Here is a 14,872-nt window from a genome sequence, read left to right on the forward strand (position 1 = left end):
ATTCAATGAGATGCCATGAAAGAATTTTAAGCAAAGACTGCCACAATGTGAATGACACCATAAAAGAACACTGAATGCTCTCAGAAAAGTGAAACTGGGGAGGTTAGATGGAGGGCTATTAAAAGTGAGTAGGCCTGTATATTCTTGAGGAGATGGAAGTAGACAGAGCTGGAATGTCTTTTAGAGATACTGATGTGAAAGATAAAGAGAGAGAAATGAAAATCAATCTTCAGTTTTTGTTTTGAACAACAGGGATCTGAAGTGGAGATCAATACTTCTGAGTCAGATGTGCTATTTGAGATGCTATTAGCTTACCAAGTGATAATGATGTCCAGAAGAAAAGAGAGAGATTTAACTTTGAATGTCATTGAAATGTAGATGCTATTTAAGCTGCCAGAGTGGATGAGATCCACTGGAAAGTCTCTGCTTGAAAGAATACTGAATTAAAAAACATTTGGCAAATATTCCAGTAGAGCAAGATCTATAAGATTTATAAAACTTATAATCTAAAAGATAGTCAATTTTTTTTAAAAAAATTGGTTTTGGAGACACACTTGGATGTGCTCAGGGCCTACTCCTGGTTCTGCACCCAGGGATCTGCTCAGAGGACAATATGTGTTGCTGTGACCAAACCTGTGTGTGAAAGGTAAGTTTCCTACACGCTGTACTATCTCTCTGGCCTATAGGAACAGAGTTTCTTATGTACAAAGCTCTAAATTTCTAATTAAGTGAATCAATCTTTTATCTCCCATTTTTTCATCACTTATTCACCTTTTAAAGTTAGCATTCACTTTATTAGTTACCTGAACGTCTTGATTATATTCATCCTTGAGGATTAAAAAACAGAAACACAAGCTTCTATATTGAAGTATCTCTGATTGTTCTCAATAAGCTGAAGCCAGGAATATCTTAAGACCCTTTCACTCTTCTCAAAAATTAGCAAGAAACTTAGATATTTTAAAACAAACTTACTGGGCAAGTGATCCCTTAGCAGAGTCATGAGTAAGCCCTAAGCGCCACCAGGTATGGAGCCCACTCCCCCCCCCCCAAAAAAAGCAAAAAAAATAGAGAAACTATGCTGTAGAAGTTACCTCATTGTTCTGAACCAGTTTAGTTAGTGACACAAGATTTTATACCTCTGCAATCTGTAAAATGTATTGATATATAAATTCTGAAATATACTAAATTATGAGTTTTGGAGAATGAGGCTCCTCTTTTCATATTTTATATCCAAGTCCTAGCATGAAATAAATGGTCAATTAATGTTTATTAAGTGTTTTAAATAAATAATATAATTTATTCTCTAGCAACCATGCCCAGAGTCCTGGAGGAAAAGAGGATGTGAGGTGTATGATCAAACTCGGGGCCTTGTGCATGCTATAGTGCTCTAACACTTCAGTCAGCTCCCTAATCCCGGCACTTCTATTACTGGTTTGTAGTAAAAAAAACAAAAACAAAAACAAAACCCCAAAACTATTTCTGCTACATTACTTCTTCCCTCTGGCCTAGTTTGTGAAGCAGTAAAGAGAAAATTCTAAATCAAATGAAGGTCTTTAGGAAAAACATATATTATACAACAATCTTGTTGACAAAAGCCAATGGAAGCTTACAGGTACAAGTGTACCTTCTCAGAGACACTAATGAGTATACTGCTGGTAAATCTTTATCCAGAAAACAGTAATCTGAGAAAAAGAAAGGCTGTCAGGATGGAAGCAATATTCACAGAGTGGTATCAATCTTGTCTTACTCTATTCTATTCTCTACACTGTAATCAGAGTTTTGAAATTATAGTATTTGTGTGTGGCACAATTGTGATTAATATCTTCCCAGTACTCTTTGGATAAAGAGTCAATATGTCAAAAAAGATCCAACCCTGAGCAACTTCTCCAGACTCCTAGATCTCTCCTTCCCAGAACAAATGCCTGAGGGTTTCCCCTTCTGCTCAGAATGCTCTCTATCCTCTTGACCTGACAACTGCTTCTATTCCAGACCTAAGGTAAAGGATCCCACATTCAGAAAATCCTTCCTTAAGTTCCCAGACTATCTGAAATCCACATAGCACACAAGTATGTACACCATGATTGCTATGAATTGAGTCGCACTATTAGTTCTTTACTTCTGTTTCTCCCATTGTAGCTCTGGGAAGACACACATTATCATGATCATTGGTTTGACACAATGGTTTTAACAGATGTCAAATTATTATCAAACAAAATCTCATTACTGTCAAAAGAAACACATCTATTAAATTTCTAGCATTCTTCAGATAAAGCAATAGTAATTTTACATTTTAATACAAGCTAAAATTTAATATTGCATAATTCAATATTTAAATACAAGACTGGAATTTCTCAAAGTACATTAAAAATGTTTTTTTCAAAGATGCAGTGATGGTACAGCAGGGAGGGGATTTGCCTTGCACTTAGCTGACCTGGCACTGTATCAGATGATCCCCAGAGTACTGCCAGAGGTGATACCTGAGCAAAGAGCCAGTAGTAAGCCCTGGATACTTAAAGGTGTGGCTTAAAAACAAGGGTAAAAAGCTTTTCTAATATTAATTTTAAATATATTACTATCTAGAGAAAGGCAACCCATATAGCTAATACTTACAAGTGTGAGTCATGGCTTTAAAATTTTTTCTGAGCACTGAGGAAAGAGTTTCTAAGCACCGCTACATTTTCAGCAGCCCATCTGGTGCCAAGGATCAAATACAAGTCTCCTGAATACCTACTGAGCTATCTTTCCAATCCTTTCAGTCATCTTTGAGAAAAAATACTAGATTTTGAATTCTTAGCAAAAACAACACATAGAGAAATGTTACTTAGAAACTCTGTTATTATTTCACTCAATCAATTTTAGGTTTAATTCAAAAGACTGGCTGGGTCAAAGGGCGGTCAAAGGGCGGGAGAAAAGGCGGGTCACAGGGTGTGTCACAAGGTCATGGGCATGTCTAGGGGGCGTGTCACAGGGTGAGTCAGAGGCGTGTCATAGAGTGGGCCACAGGGCGTGTCTAAGGGGGTGTCACAGGGTGGGTCAGAGGACAGGTCAGAGGGTGGGACAGAGACAGGATTCTGAGGGCGGATCAAAGGGCAGGTCAGTAGGCAGGTGGGGGTCTGAGAGTGGTTCAAAGGGTGGGTGAAAGGTCAGAGGCTGGGTCAGAGGGTGGGTCTGAGACTGGTTCAAAGGGCGGGTGAAAGGTCAAAAAATGTTTAAAAAATTTTTAAAACAATTTTCTGATACAAAAACAAAAGGTTCTTAACAACTGCTAAATAAAGTAGTGACAGCAGCTGTATAAGTGATATTAAGGTGGAAGTAAGTTAATATATTAGATAATTCTTTAAAATTTTATTTAATTTATTTATTGAACCACTGTGATATAGACCCTTACAAAGCCGTTTATGATTAGATTTTAGTCATACAGTGTTCCAATACACAGCATACATTTCCCAGCACTAGTGTTCCGCAGGTTCCCTCCCATCACCCCCCAGCCCCACCCCTCAGCCGCCTCTATGGCAGATACTTCTCCTCTCTCTCCGTTTCTGTCTCTGTCTCTCCCCCTACCCCTTTTTTAGGGCATTGTGATATGCAGTATTGATACCGAAAGGTTGCATGTTAGATAATTCTTGACAGTTAAGAGAGACACAGCCTTAAATAACTCTATTATCATATAACTATTGCACCCTCTCATATTCAAAGTTGGTGGAGGATGCTGCTTTTATTATTTATTGCAGAGTTAAGGTACTGTGTTTACAAATGATGCTGACATTTATGACTATGATGTGCCTCATCACCATCAACACACCACCCCAAGCTTCTGTGCTACCTCCAGTGAACCTACTATCCACTCGTCTGGAGTTCTCAGTTTGTGTTCCAGTACCCATAGATTATTGTTTTTAATTAGTATTTGTCTAAACTCTGGTTTTATTTTCCTTTTATACATAACAGATTGAATGGGATCATCTGGGAACTGCCTCCCTCTCACTTATTTTGCTCAGTTCCATCCAAGTTACAGCAAACTGCATGATTTTATTTTTGCTTTGATGCTGCATAGTATTCCATTCTGTACTATGCCACAACTTTATAATCCATTCATTTGTCACTGGACAACAAGTCTCACAATGGAGACGTTACTGGTGCCCGCTCGAGCAAATCGATGAGCAATGGGATGACAGTGATACAGTAAATTTGGATTGTTTCCATATCCTGACTATTATATTAAGCACGGCAGTGGGCATTCATATATCTTAATAGATTTGTATTTTTGCATTTTATGGATAGATGCCAAGAAGTAAAATTGCTGGGTTGTATGGGAGTTAAATTAATAATTTTTGGAGATATCTCCATATTATTTTCTACAGATGCTGAATCAGACAATATTCCCAACAACAGTGAATGAGAGCTCCTTTTCGGTTTTTCTGTTGTTTTTAAATTTTTTTTTGGGGGGGGGTCACACCAAGCAATGCACAGGGGTTACTCCTGGCTCTGCACTCAGGAATTACTCCTGGTGGTGCTCAGGGGACCATATGGGATGCTGGGAATCAAACCTGGGTTAGCCACATGCAAGGCAAACGCCCTACCCACTGTGCTATCGCTCCAGCCCGAGAGCTCCTTTTTTAAGTCACATTCCTGCCAACACTGCTTGCTTCCAGTGGTTTTGATATATGCTATTCTCACTAGTGTGAGATGATACCTAATCACTGTTTCAATTTGCATTTCCCTGATAAGTGACAATGAACACTTTTCATATGATTATTGAACACTCACATGGCCAATAACATTGCTTACCTGGGGAATGCTATTTTAAGTAAAGTGGCAAAAATGTCTTTTGAAAGAGTAAGATTTAAGCATAAAATTGAAACTTCACTTATTAGTCCATATTAATAAATATGTATATGTTCCAAGAACTGTAGTTTCTAGTATGACTAATAAAGAAAGGGAGAAGGGAGCAAGTGGCAGAGATGACATTGACAATGCCATGAGAGTCCAAACCATAAGGCACGTAGGTCACAGTAAGAGTGGATTATATTATGTAAGTGGCAGGAAGCTACTGGAGGGTTTGGAACAGGACGATGAAATGATCCAACTTACTATTTTAGGAGTGGCACTTTGGCTTGTTGGGACATAATTTGTAAACAGGAGAAAGTAACAGCAGGCAAGAACATATGGTTCCAGTTGCAGCACAGCAGAGAAACGCAAGGAGCTTGGGTTAGGATGGTAGCAGAGGAAGGCATGAGAAAGAGTAAGATCCGTTGAAAGTAGAGCAATACAAAAGGCTGATGGATTGGCTTGCACAGTGTAAAAAAGGAAGAATCTTCAACACAGAAGGCTGGGCGTCTAGGAGGAGGTAGACGGGTCATTTATAAGAATTCTGTTTCAGATACAAATTCAAAAACACGTACAGTTTTTGGTTGAGATGTTGCCATTTCATCCTCACTTAAATATCACAGCCTTAATTTAAGTCAAATTCCTAAAATAGTATTTCCAGTCAGATATTCCTCTATCCATAAGTCTTGGACAGAATACTGTAGCATACTGAGCAAACTCTGAATTCCTAATGCTGAACGTCACAGTTTTGCGTAATGTCATTTCTTCCCAACCATGCCCACCTCGTGTTTGTCTAAATTCCTCAGAATGTCTGAGGTAAGAGTAGATTTAATCAAATGTTTGTTGAATGAGTAAAAACATTTGTGTTAATTATTTACAATCCTCAGGAGTTTCACAGAAGCTGTCCTCGAAAAATGTTTCCCACTCACACTGGCCATTCTGCCCTTTCTCTTCTACCCAATGATAGGTCGGTGAATGTATAATAGTACTCTGACAAACAAAGTTCTGATTTCTAGCATTTTCTGATATCAGTGGTGTCAAAGTACCCACCACAGATGACTGTAAGTCACTCACACTATATTCCCGAATATGGAATTGAGAAAATATGCTTAGAATTAAGGCCTACACTGAGCTCTTCCAGCTCACCAGTTCTCCAAAGAACAAACTCTCCAGACCATCAACTGCATAGTGAATGCCACTGTAGGCTACTGCATACAAATATTATTCCTATTAGATGGAAAATTTAAGGGGGTGAGGGGTGGGCGGGGACTGTGACAAATAAATAGCTATAACCAGCAAGATCATCTTGAAGCCCCAAAGTTCAATATGGAGACTCAAAACCAAAATGTAAAATATGAAATGTAAATCATCCTATTTATGAATGATCTTTATGTCTCCCAAATTTCTCAGTCACTGTTCAGAAAAAGAGTCTCAATATAAAGTCACCCAATTGGGCCAAAATAAAATCTGCCTTGGCAGGGGTGCAAGAAAAAAACATGTCACTTTAGAACACAAACAGAAACTGGTCATAGAAGATGCCATATAACAGTCCCTTTCCTTAAGGTTGAAAAAGAATATAATTTTTATACTTCAAAAGAATTCAAATATGCACATCAATTAACACAGGAAATATAATAGGTTTTAGACCAAGGTTTAATGATACAAAGCAGAATAGAAACAAACTAAAAACTAAAACATTAAATTACTGCTTTGAACATGAAATGAAAATAGGTTTTTGGAAATCTGATACAGTACAAATTACCTGATTCAAGAAAATAAAAAACTGCATACTTTTTGAGACCCATTCTTTATTTTTAGTAGGTAGACCAAGATTAGATCGTCAATTTTAATTTCTACAGCTTAATTTCACATAAAAGTCAAGGGGCCTGGGGCTGGAGTGATAGCACAGCAGGTAGGGCATTTGCCTTGCACGCGGCCGACCTGGGTTCAATTCCCAGCATCCCATATGGTCCCCCAAGCAGTGCCAGGAGTAATTCCTGAGTGCATGAGCCAGGAGTGACCCCTGTGCTTGCCAGGTGTGACCCAAAAATAAAAAAAAAAAGTCAAGGGGCCAGAGAGATAGCAGGTAGGGCACTTGCCTTGCATGCAGCTGACCTGGATTTGATTCCCCAGCATCCCACACCTATGCATCACTGGGGTGGACCCCAAATAAAGAAAAAAAAAAAAAATTCTTTTTTTTCTTGGCTCCAAGTATTATGGAATTCACACACAAAAAAAATAGTCTCGTGATTGCTTTAAGTTATGAGAAAATGCAGATTCTATGATACTTTCCATAATATGTGCATGTCTGAGCCCCAGCTGTTTCAATTCTAATACCCTTCTCTTATTCCTTAAATATCACATTCCCCCAGCTAGGTTTGCTCTCAGCATATGAGGGTGGGTGGGTTAGAATGGGAGAGAGGCCACCTGCAGAGACAGAAACACAGGGAAGCATAAAGCCAGCAGCTATGAGGAGAATGAAATGGTGTGGGTTAAGAGCCACATCACGGCACACATGCTCTAGGAATCTAACTGAACGTCAAGATATCAAGAGTTGAAAGGCCAAGAGAGATGGTTCTTGTTCATAATAATATTATATTAAAAAAAGATAATCATTGTGCTACAATTTTTGTTATCTCATATCTGAAAAAGAGCAAAACTTGGATAATTAACACTCTTTCACTTTATGTGGAATCCTGTTCAGATATTTTCTTTCTGAACTTTTTTCAGACATAAATAATTCCAAAATGCAATTTTATTTTCTTATCTACTATAGTGTGTATACCCACATATTTCAGAAGTGACAATAAAGGGAGATACTGTAATAGGGGGAATGGCTTGATAAAATGAAAAATCACAAAATAATGTTAATATTCAGAGGCAATTAGTTCCTTATCTGCTTTGAAACCTTGTTAGTAATTCTTCCTGGGAATCTGGCAAAATTTAAAGCCAATATGCAGTATTTAATGATACAGAGAACTACAAGAAACAAAACATTTTCACTGGTATAAAAGATGCAAAACAGACAAAGAAAAGAAGGAAAAAGAGTATCAAAGAAGCATGGATGGAATCTGATAATTTATACAAGATATAATGAATAATGAACAAAATGATGTAATAGAAAATAGGTAAGATATTGTAAATCCTTGGGGCTGAAGAGTTAACACAGGTAGCAGGTTGTCTTGCATGCAGCAACGCAAGGTCCAATCCCTGGCACCCCAAATGGGCCTTTCAGCACCAGTGGGAGTGATTCCTGAGTGCAGAGCCAGGAGCAAGTCCTGAGCATTGCCAGGTGTGCCCCCAGACCCCCAAATAGTAAGTATTCTTTAAGTGCTCAGTTTGTCTCTGGTTCCACACATTCTGATTGAAAACAATACAAACTTTTAGAGATTTTCCTCCATTTTCCCATATAGTTGAACTAATTAAATCAAAGCACAGAACACGGAAGAGTAGCACCACTCTTCGCAGTAGACTGTCTTTGTTCCTAAGTAATAAGGTAAGCAATGCTATCAGAATACTAACATGAACATATACTTATATCCCTACATACATACATATAAAGCTTTTGTGAATAAATCTGAAACCTTCAAGATATAACAAGGAAATGCTATATATATAGACATGCATATGCAGATGTATACTTCCTTTTCAGAGTAATATTGCAAGTTATGCAAAATTAATTCCTTGTAAACTTGTTATTTATGATCAATCTAATTTGAAAGCTGTAAGCAATTCTTTCTGGGAAGCTGGCAAAACTTGACAAAAATTGGCAGGCCCTAAGTACTCTTGAAAGACACCTGCATGCGTGTACCTATGCAACAAATTATCTTGCGGAAAGCCAAGGCTTTCCTTTGAAATTCATCAGGATCACAAATAGAAAGGTAATAGTGGATTTCTAGCCCTAAATAATTGAGTTGCTTCTTGTCCACCATCTGCATTTACGTTATCAACTGGTGACTCATGCAGTCAGCCCTATTTAATTACCAGTTTTGCAGGAGAATGCTAGGAATTCATGAATTTAGAAGTTGTATAAATGAGTGAAATGGTGCAAAATTCTTTTAATTACAGTTATAAATGCTTTGGGGAAAGTAAGCATGACACAGATTATCATGCTCACGTTAATGTGAGATTCAAGAATATCAACACCCTTCTTTTCTGTCACTTTGAAGTGTAACAGGCAACATCCTGCTAGTTGGAGAGAAGTAAATTGCTCATTTCTGAAAAGTGGTTTTTCAGCAACCAGGATGCATTTAATCAATATTACTGTCCAACGCATAAATGGTCTCTAATGGCTTCAAAGAAAGGTTTTATATTTTGAGAAGTAGGGAGCTTTTCTACTCAAATTCTGTGGTATTCAAATATTTTAAAAACCTGTAAATTCTTCTCAGTATTTAGAACTGCATATGTAATAATTATTTAGCAGTATATCATGTTTATAAATGTCTTCCTGTTTTATGCATCTGAAATATTTTGAGTTTGTCCTACTAAAAATTAGAGTAAATCAATTGGCAATGTCATATCTTCCTTGGAAATGGAAACAAGATTTTTTTACAAATTACCTGGTTTAGAAGATCTTCTACTTTCTTTTGCCATGACTCTCGGGCCACATTTTTTTCTCTCTCTTTTAACTGAAAAAGCTGAGACATTGCCGCCTTCTTGTCCTCTTCATGTTGAAGCCTTAGCTCTTCACGAAGTTTAGAACATTCTTGCCTAAAATAAAGCAAATGCACTTACTGTGTAAAGGGAATGCTTCCTCCCAATAAATGTAGAATAGTTTGAAAATTTTTTCAGCATTTAATGAATTCTCCTCAAAAGTCAATTTACACTAAGAGTTAAATATTTGAAAATTATGCACTATAAGGTAAACTGGTAATTTACCTAAGATCATTGAGAAATTTATCAGTGGCAGAATAGGAACTAGAATAAGTCCAGAGTAAATCACAAATAAGTTATCTGTACTCAAGTAGAAAAGAAAACTTCTTTTTCCTGCATCTATTCATAGGATAAAAAAACATTTAAAATGCTGCTCTACATTGTATAACTGAGACTTAAACCTGAAAGCTTTGTAACTTTCCACATGGTGATTCAATAAAAGAACAAATTTTAAAAAAAGAAGTAAATTAAAAAGAATTAGAATTCAATGTTTCTTACTATGTAAAAGTCCTCTGCTTTGTATATTACCTAGTACTCAAGACCAAAAGCAATAAAAAATGGTATTTTAAAATTTCATAATTTCATTGAAGATGAGTGATGTTGAACTAATGTTTCATTGCCAACATACTTAGAGCTTTTGGGTAAGGTTCTATTCACGAGTACTGTTGGTTTTATGAAGGTGAATTTTGGTTTTGAAGTGTTAACAATTGCAATGCTCTCTTATAGGCAATACATTCATTAAGACCATGGACTCCAAAAGAAAATATATGGCCTATATATATCTTTTAGTCCTATGTTAAAGTCCTATATATATCCTTCATTGTGGACCAAGCAACTTGTTTAATCTCTTTGTATATCAGCTTATCTATTACAAAATGGAGTAATAATACCTTCACCAGGGTTGTGCTATTATGAGTATACAATCATAGATAAATAAAACTTCCAGTATGTTTGGAAAAAATATTGCTTGTTACAACAAAATGCAAATGGAATCATAGAAAAGTAAAGTAATAAACCAATTTACGATAACTGTTATATCTTGCAATATTAGGTGTTCCTAAAGTCAGTGTGATGAATTACTGTGCTCATTGGCGTTAGTGAGCCGTATGTGTTATCAATGTTTTCAATCATTGATCTTGGACCTCTCTACAACTCTTCCATCAAACTTGCTGTGCTCCTTCTGGACTGTCAGACTAAAATTTGGAGTCATGTGTGTTGCTACACCCCAAGAAACGTGAAGATGGGGTGACTTGGTATCTTGGCAGCTTCATGAGGTTCATTTGTGGATCTGTGCCAATTTTATGCTGGAGAATGTCAGGTGTTTATTTTTTGTTGTTTGTTTTATCTTGTTTTGCTTTGTTTAATGACACTCTTCAGGCAGTTTTATGCTGGAAGATGTCAGAATGTTATTTGTGTAAGGCAACCCATTTTACAAATGCATCTGTGTGGTTTAAAATATCATATATATATATATATATCTTTACACAAAGAAAGATTTTAATAATAAAAAGATGCTGCTCTACACAGTTAACAAAAAAGATAATATATAAGCCATAGAAAAAAAAAGCAATTGTGTAAACATGTATTGGTAAGATTATATTGCAGAGTGAAAAATGTACCTAAGATTTTCAGTCCATTTTATTTGTAAGTCCTGGGCCATTTTGTTCACTCTGAGCTTCTCTTCTTCTTTCATGGAAGCCAGGGTTTCTTGATGCTGTTGCCTTTCCTGCTCTAGTTCATCCTAAAGAATTAAAATGTTTCAATAAAGTCTATTATCAAGAAGGAGTCACTACTGGTTACTTCAATGTTAGAACTTGCACTGTAACTTTTAAATTCTTATGGTACAATAACTGGTAGTTTTCTCTGTGCAACTAATTTGTTTTCTTTTGGAGGAGTCAAGGGGGCACGCCTGGTGGTGCCGGGAGAACCATGAGGTACGGGATTGAACCTTCCATTCCTGCATGCAAAGGAAGCATTCCAGCCCACTGAGCCATCTTGCAGGCTCCTTCTAACAGAAGATATGATATACATTTTATATTTTAAATGTCCTTGAACAAATTATTTTTTATTAAGACATAATTTTACAAATTATTTTGTTTTTGTGTTTTGTTTGAGGGATCATATGGGATGCCAGGGATGAAACCCCAGTTGGATACAAAGACCTTCCCCACTGTACTCATGCTCTGACCCCTACAAATTATTTAAATTTTTTTAAAGTCTGCATAGTCAATAACTAAACTCTCCATATCCTGGTTATTTAACAATTACTCAATTGCTGTTAAGAGTCACACACAGGCATATAAACAATTTAAATTGATTTATATTTAAAAGTATACTATTTCTTAAAAGCTTAAACATTATAGTGGTACTGAACTGTCATTAAAATAATTATGAGAAATTTAGGTTATTTTTATTATGCAACTTCACAGTGACCCATTTATTTAAGATAATGGTAATAGATGCGATATACATAAATCTCTGAAGAGTGGCACAAATCAAGTGGCTTTCTGGAGCCTGGGGCTAAGGGTGACCTGTTTGGACAACAATGGCAGCATCAGTTCCTGCCAGCAATATCTGCTCCCAGGGTGTAACAGAAGGAGAGAAGATGAGACATCCTTCAGCTGTCACAATGACCTTTACTGGATCACCCATTTGCTAAGTTATTGAGAAATATAACTAAATTATATTTAGGGGTCATTGATTGAAGTAAATCAATGCTGAAACTGCCATTCTACATTGTCAGTAAGCAACAAGCACTGAAACTGAATGCAACCATCTTAGCCAATAATCCTTTGTGGGGAGGAATGACTCCCTACACCCCACGTCACTACAAAGCTTAAAAAGTATTTCTGGGGTTGGAGACAGTACAGTGGGTAAAGTGCTTGCCGTGCACAAGCCTGACCCAGGTTTGATCCCCGGCATCCCATGTGGTCTCCCTCCCGAGCATCACCAGGAGTAATTCCTGTGTGCAGAGACCAAAATGACCCCTGACCATTGCCAGGTGTGACCCAAAAACTTAAAATAAAATCATGTAATTATACCAGTTATTTTTTTCCTATCCTGCCAATAAATACAGTGTAGCAAATGTCTTTTTGAAATAGTGATTTCACTATTTTACAGTGTATAGTTTGTGGTACTCAGCTATAAGAAAAAATAAAATCATACAATTTTCCACTACATGGATGGAACTGAAGGGTATCATGCTGAGTGAAGTCAGCAGAAGGAAAGGGACAGATGCAGAATCATTATTCTCTTATGAGGGAGGTAACAGGATAACAAATGGTCAAAGAACACAGAACCTGAGAAATGTTACAAAACTGGGTTTATGAAGGATGAGGAGCAGGAGGTGGATGAAAAGAGACCCTAAGACAATGGAGAATGAAGAAGACACTCTGGTGGAGGGTGAGGTATAGAAAGTTATATGTGTGAAACCCTATTATTAACAGTATTACAAATCACAGCATTAAATATATGTACACATACCAATTTACTGAATGCAAATTACTGTATTATATAGTACTGAGGTAGGAAAATGCATAAAAAATACTAGCTCTTACAGAACTTACCATTTATTTTCTTTGTAAAAATTATCCATCAAAACATAAAATAATTAGTTGGTAGGGTTTTGCTTAAAACTTTTCCATTCTAGGCTAAGAGAAAAAGCTCAAGGGGCTGAAGTCTACAGTTTGTATGTAGAAGGCCCACACTCAATCCCTGGCAACATACGGCCCCCACCCCCAAGCACTGCTGAGAGATCTCTGAGCACAGCACCTGGACTAGTATGGTCTGGCCGGGCCACAAAATCCTGGGAGGGGATTGAGATATGTATTTTTTCCCTTTGTGTTCTGCTATTTGAGGGATTAGTTGGTATTCCACGGTGGTAGGGTTTAAACTCAGGGTCTCACATTTAAGAAGTCAAGTGAGCTTTATCACTTTATCCTTGCTCTCTCCATTTGCATCACTGTATCACTGTCACTGTCATCCCGTTGCTCCTCAATTAGCTCTAGCGGGCACCAGTTTGGAAAATTTAATTGTGATCAAGAACCCTAAGGAATTGAAAGAGAATTGATAATCATACTTCCCAGTGACAGGATAGGAAGGATATAAAGCAAGCACAATAAAATGCCTTGAAGGTAGGCAGTGGATGCATACTGAACTGAGGGACAAAGAACCTCGATGGTAATTCTGTGACACATCCCCTAAGATACCAACATTGGGAAAGAAGCTTCCAACTGCTGAAATGTACTTACAGTATCTTTACATTAATATGTGTATACTTAGTATATAGTAAATACTTTTAAATATATTTACTATTTAATACATTATTTTCCTGACATTTTTGGCAATGAAAAAATATTTTTAATGTAAAAATAGTGACACATGCCCAAGAGAAATCGTACGGGCGGGGTGCACGCTTTAAGCTCAGGAGACCAGGGTTCTATCTCCAGTACCATAAGAAGGCAGCCCCAGAACACAGAGCCACAAGCAGCCCTAAGCACTGGCAGCTGTGGCCCCAAATCAAGTCACTTAGCTCAACCTTCTGCCCCAGAATGCTATCTATGTCACAATCAATGTTTCTATCATCAAACAATCTAAATATATCAAGTTGTATTATATTAAGTTCTAACCTATTCTGAGTTATAGATAAACATCACTGTATCACATAGCCACTATACACAGTAATGGCTACTTTCTATACTGGCTATGTTAACTGTATGTAAACAAAAGAAAAAAGATTCAAAGAGTAAAACAAATCTATCAAAGAATTTTTAAATAGAATGTAATTAGCATTCAATGTATAAGGACTATCTTGTACTTTACATAAAGAATTAGTAGAGTTATGTAAGTATCCTGCAGAAGGTACATCCATTAAAGTGTTCTTGCTCATATGCTTTTAAAATGTCACCAATTTTAAACTAAAATTTTTTTGAAACGATATTTAAAAAGACAATATTTATCAATGCTTGATATTTTGCTAAACACTGTGCTAGATAACTGGTTTGCTACAACTCCAATAATAGTGGTGAGAAGCTTATTATCCCCACCCCTCCAAAAACTGCACAGATGAGGAAATCAAGGTTTTAAAAAATTAACTTCATACATATTACAAATCAAGTGGTAGATTCAGAGTTCACACCCACCAATCTTACTTGAGTCCATATAAGATCACCTGTCTGAAAAATAAGTATTTGCTTCCTACTGTCCCTCAGTTGTATGGATTCCTAATATTCCTAAATTATTTGTTCTGCTTCTAAAGAATAAAAGGGGGACCAGAGCGCTAGTACAGTGGGTAGGGCATTTGCCTTGCACATGACCAACCTGGGTTCAATCCCCAGCATCCCACACAGTACCCTGAGCACCACCAGGAGCACTCCCTGAGTGCAGAGACAGGAGT

At 37.0% G+C, this 14,872-nt stretch overlaps 1 protein-coding gene across 12 annotated transcripts in view; it reads right to left on the minus strand.

The window, feature by feature from the left end:
• Positions 1-14,872, minus strand: part of FAM184A (family with sequence similarity 184 member A) — a 138,125-nt gene that overhangs the window by 43,614 nt on the left and 79,639 nt on the right. For all 12 annotated transcript variants that reach the window (XR_008629751.1, XM_055134783.1, XM_055134778.1 and 9 more), the window contains 2 exons: positions 11,097-11,218; positions 9,384-9,534 (listed from right to left, as the gene is read on the minus strand). Coding sequence is in view for 11 of the 12 variants with exons in the window: in XM_055134783.1 (XP_054990758.1) it covers positions 9,384-9,534; positions 11,097-11,218 (273 nt within the window). In the remaining variant the exon portion in view is untranslated. The remainder of the gene's footprint in view (positions 1-9,383; positions 9,535-11,096; positions 11,219-14,872) is intronic.

This window comes from Sorex araneus, chromosome 4 (genome assembly GCF_027595985.1).
Source record: "Sorex araneus isolate mSorAra2 chromosome 4, mSorAra2.pri, whole genome shotgun sequence".
Classification (NCBI taxonomy): Eukaryota; Metazoa; Chordata; class Mammalia; order Eulipotyphla; family Soricidae; genus Sorex; species Sorex araneus.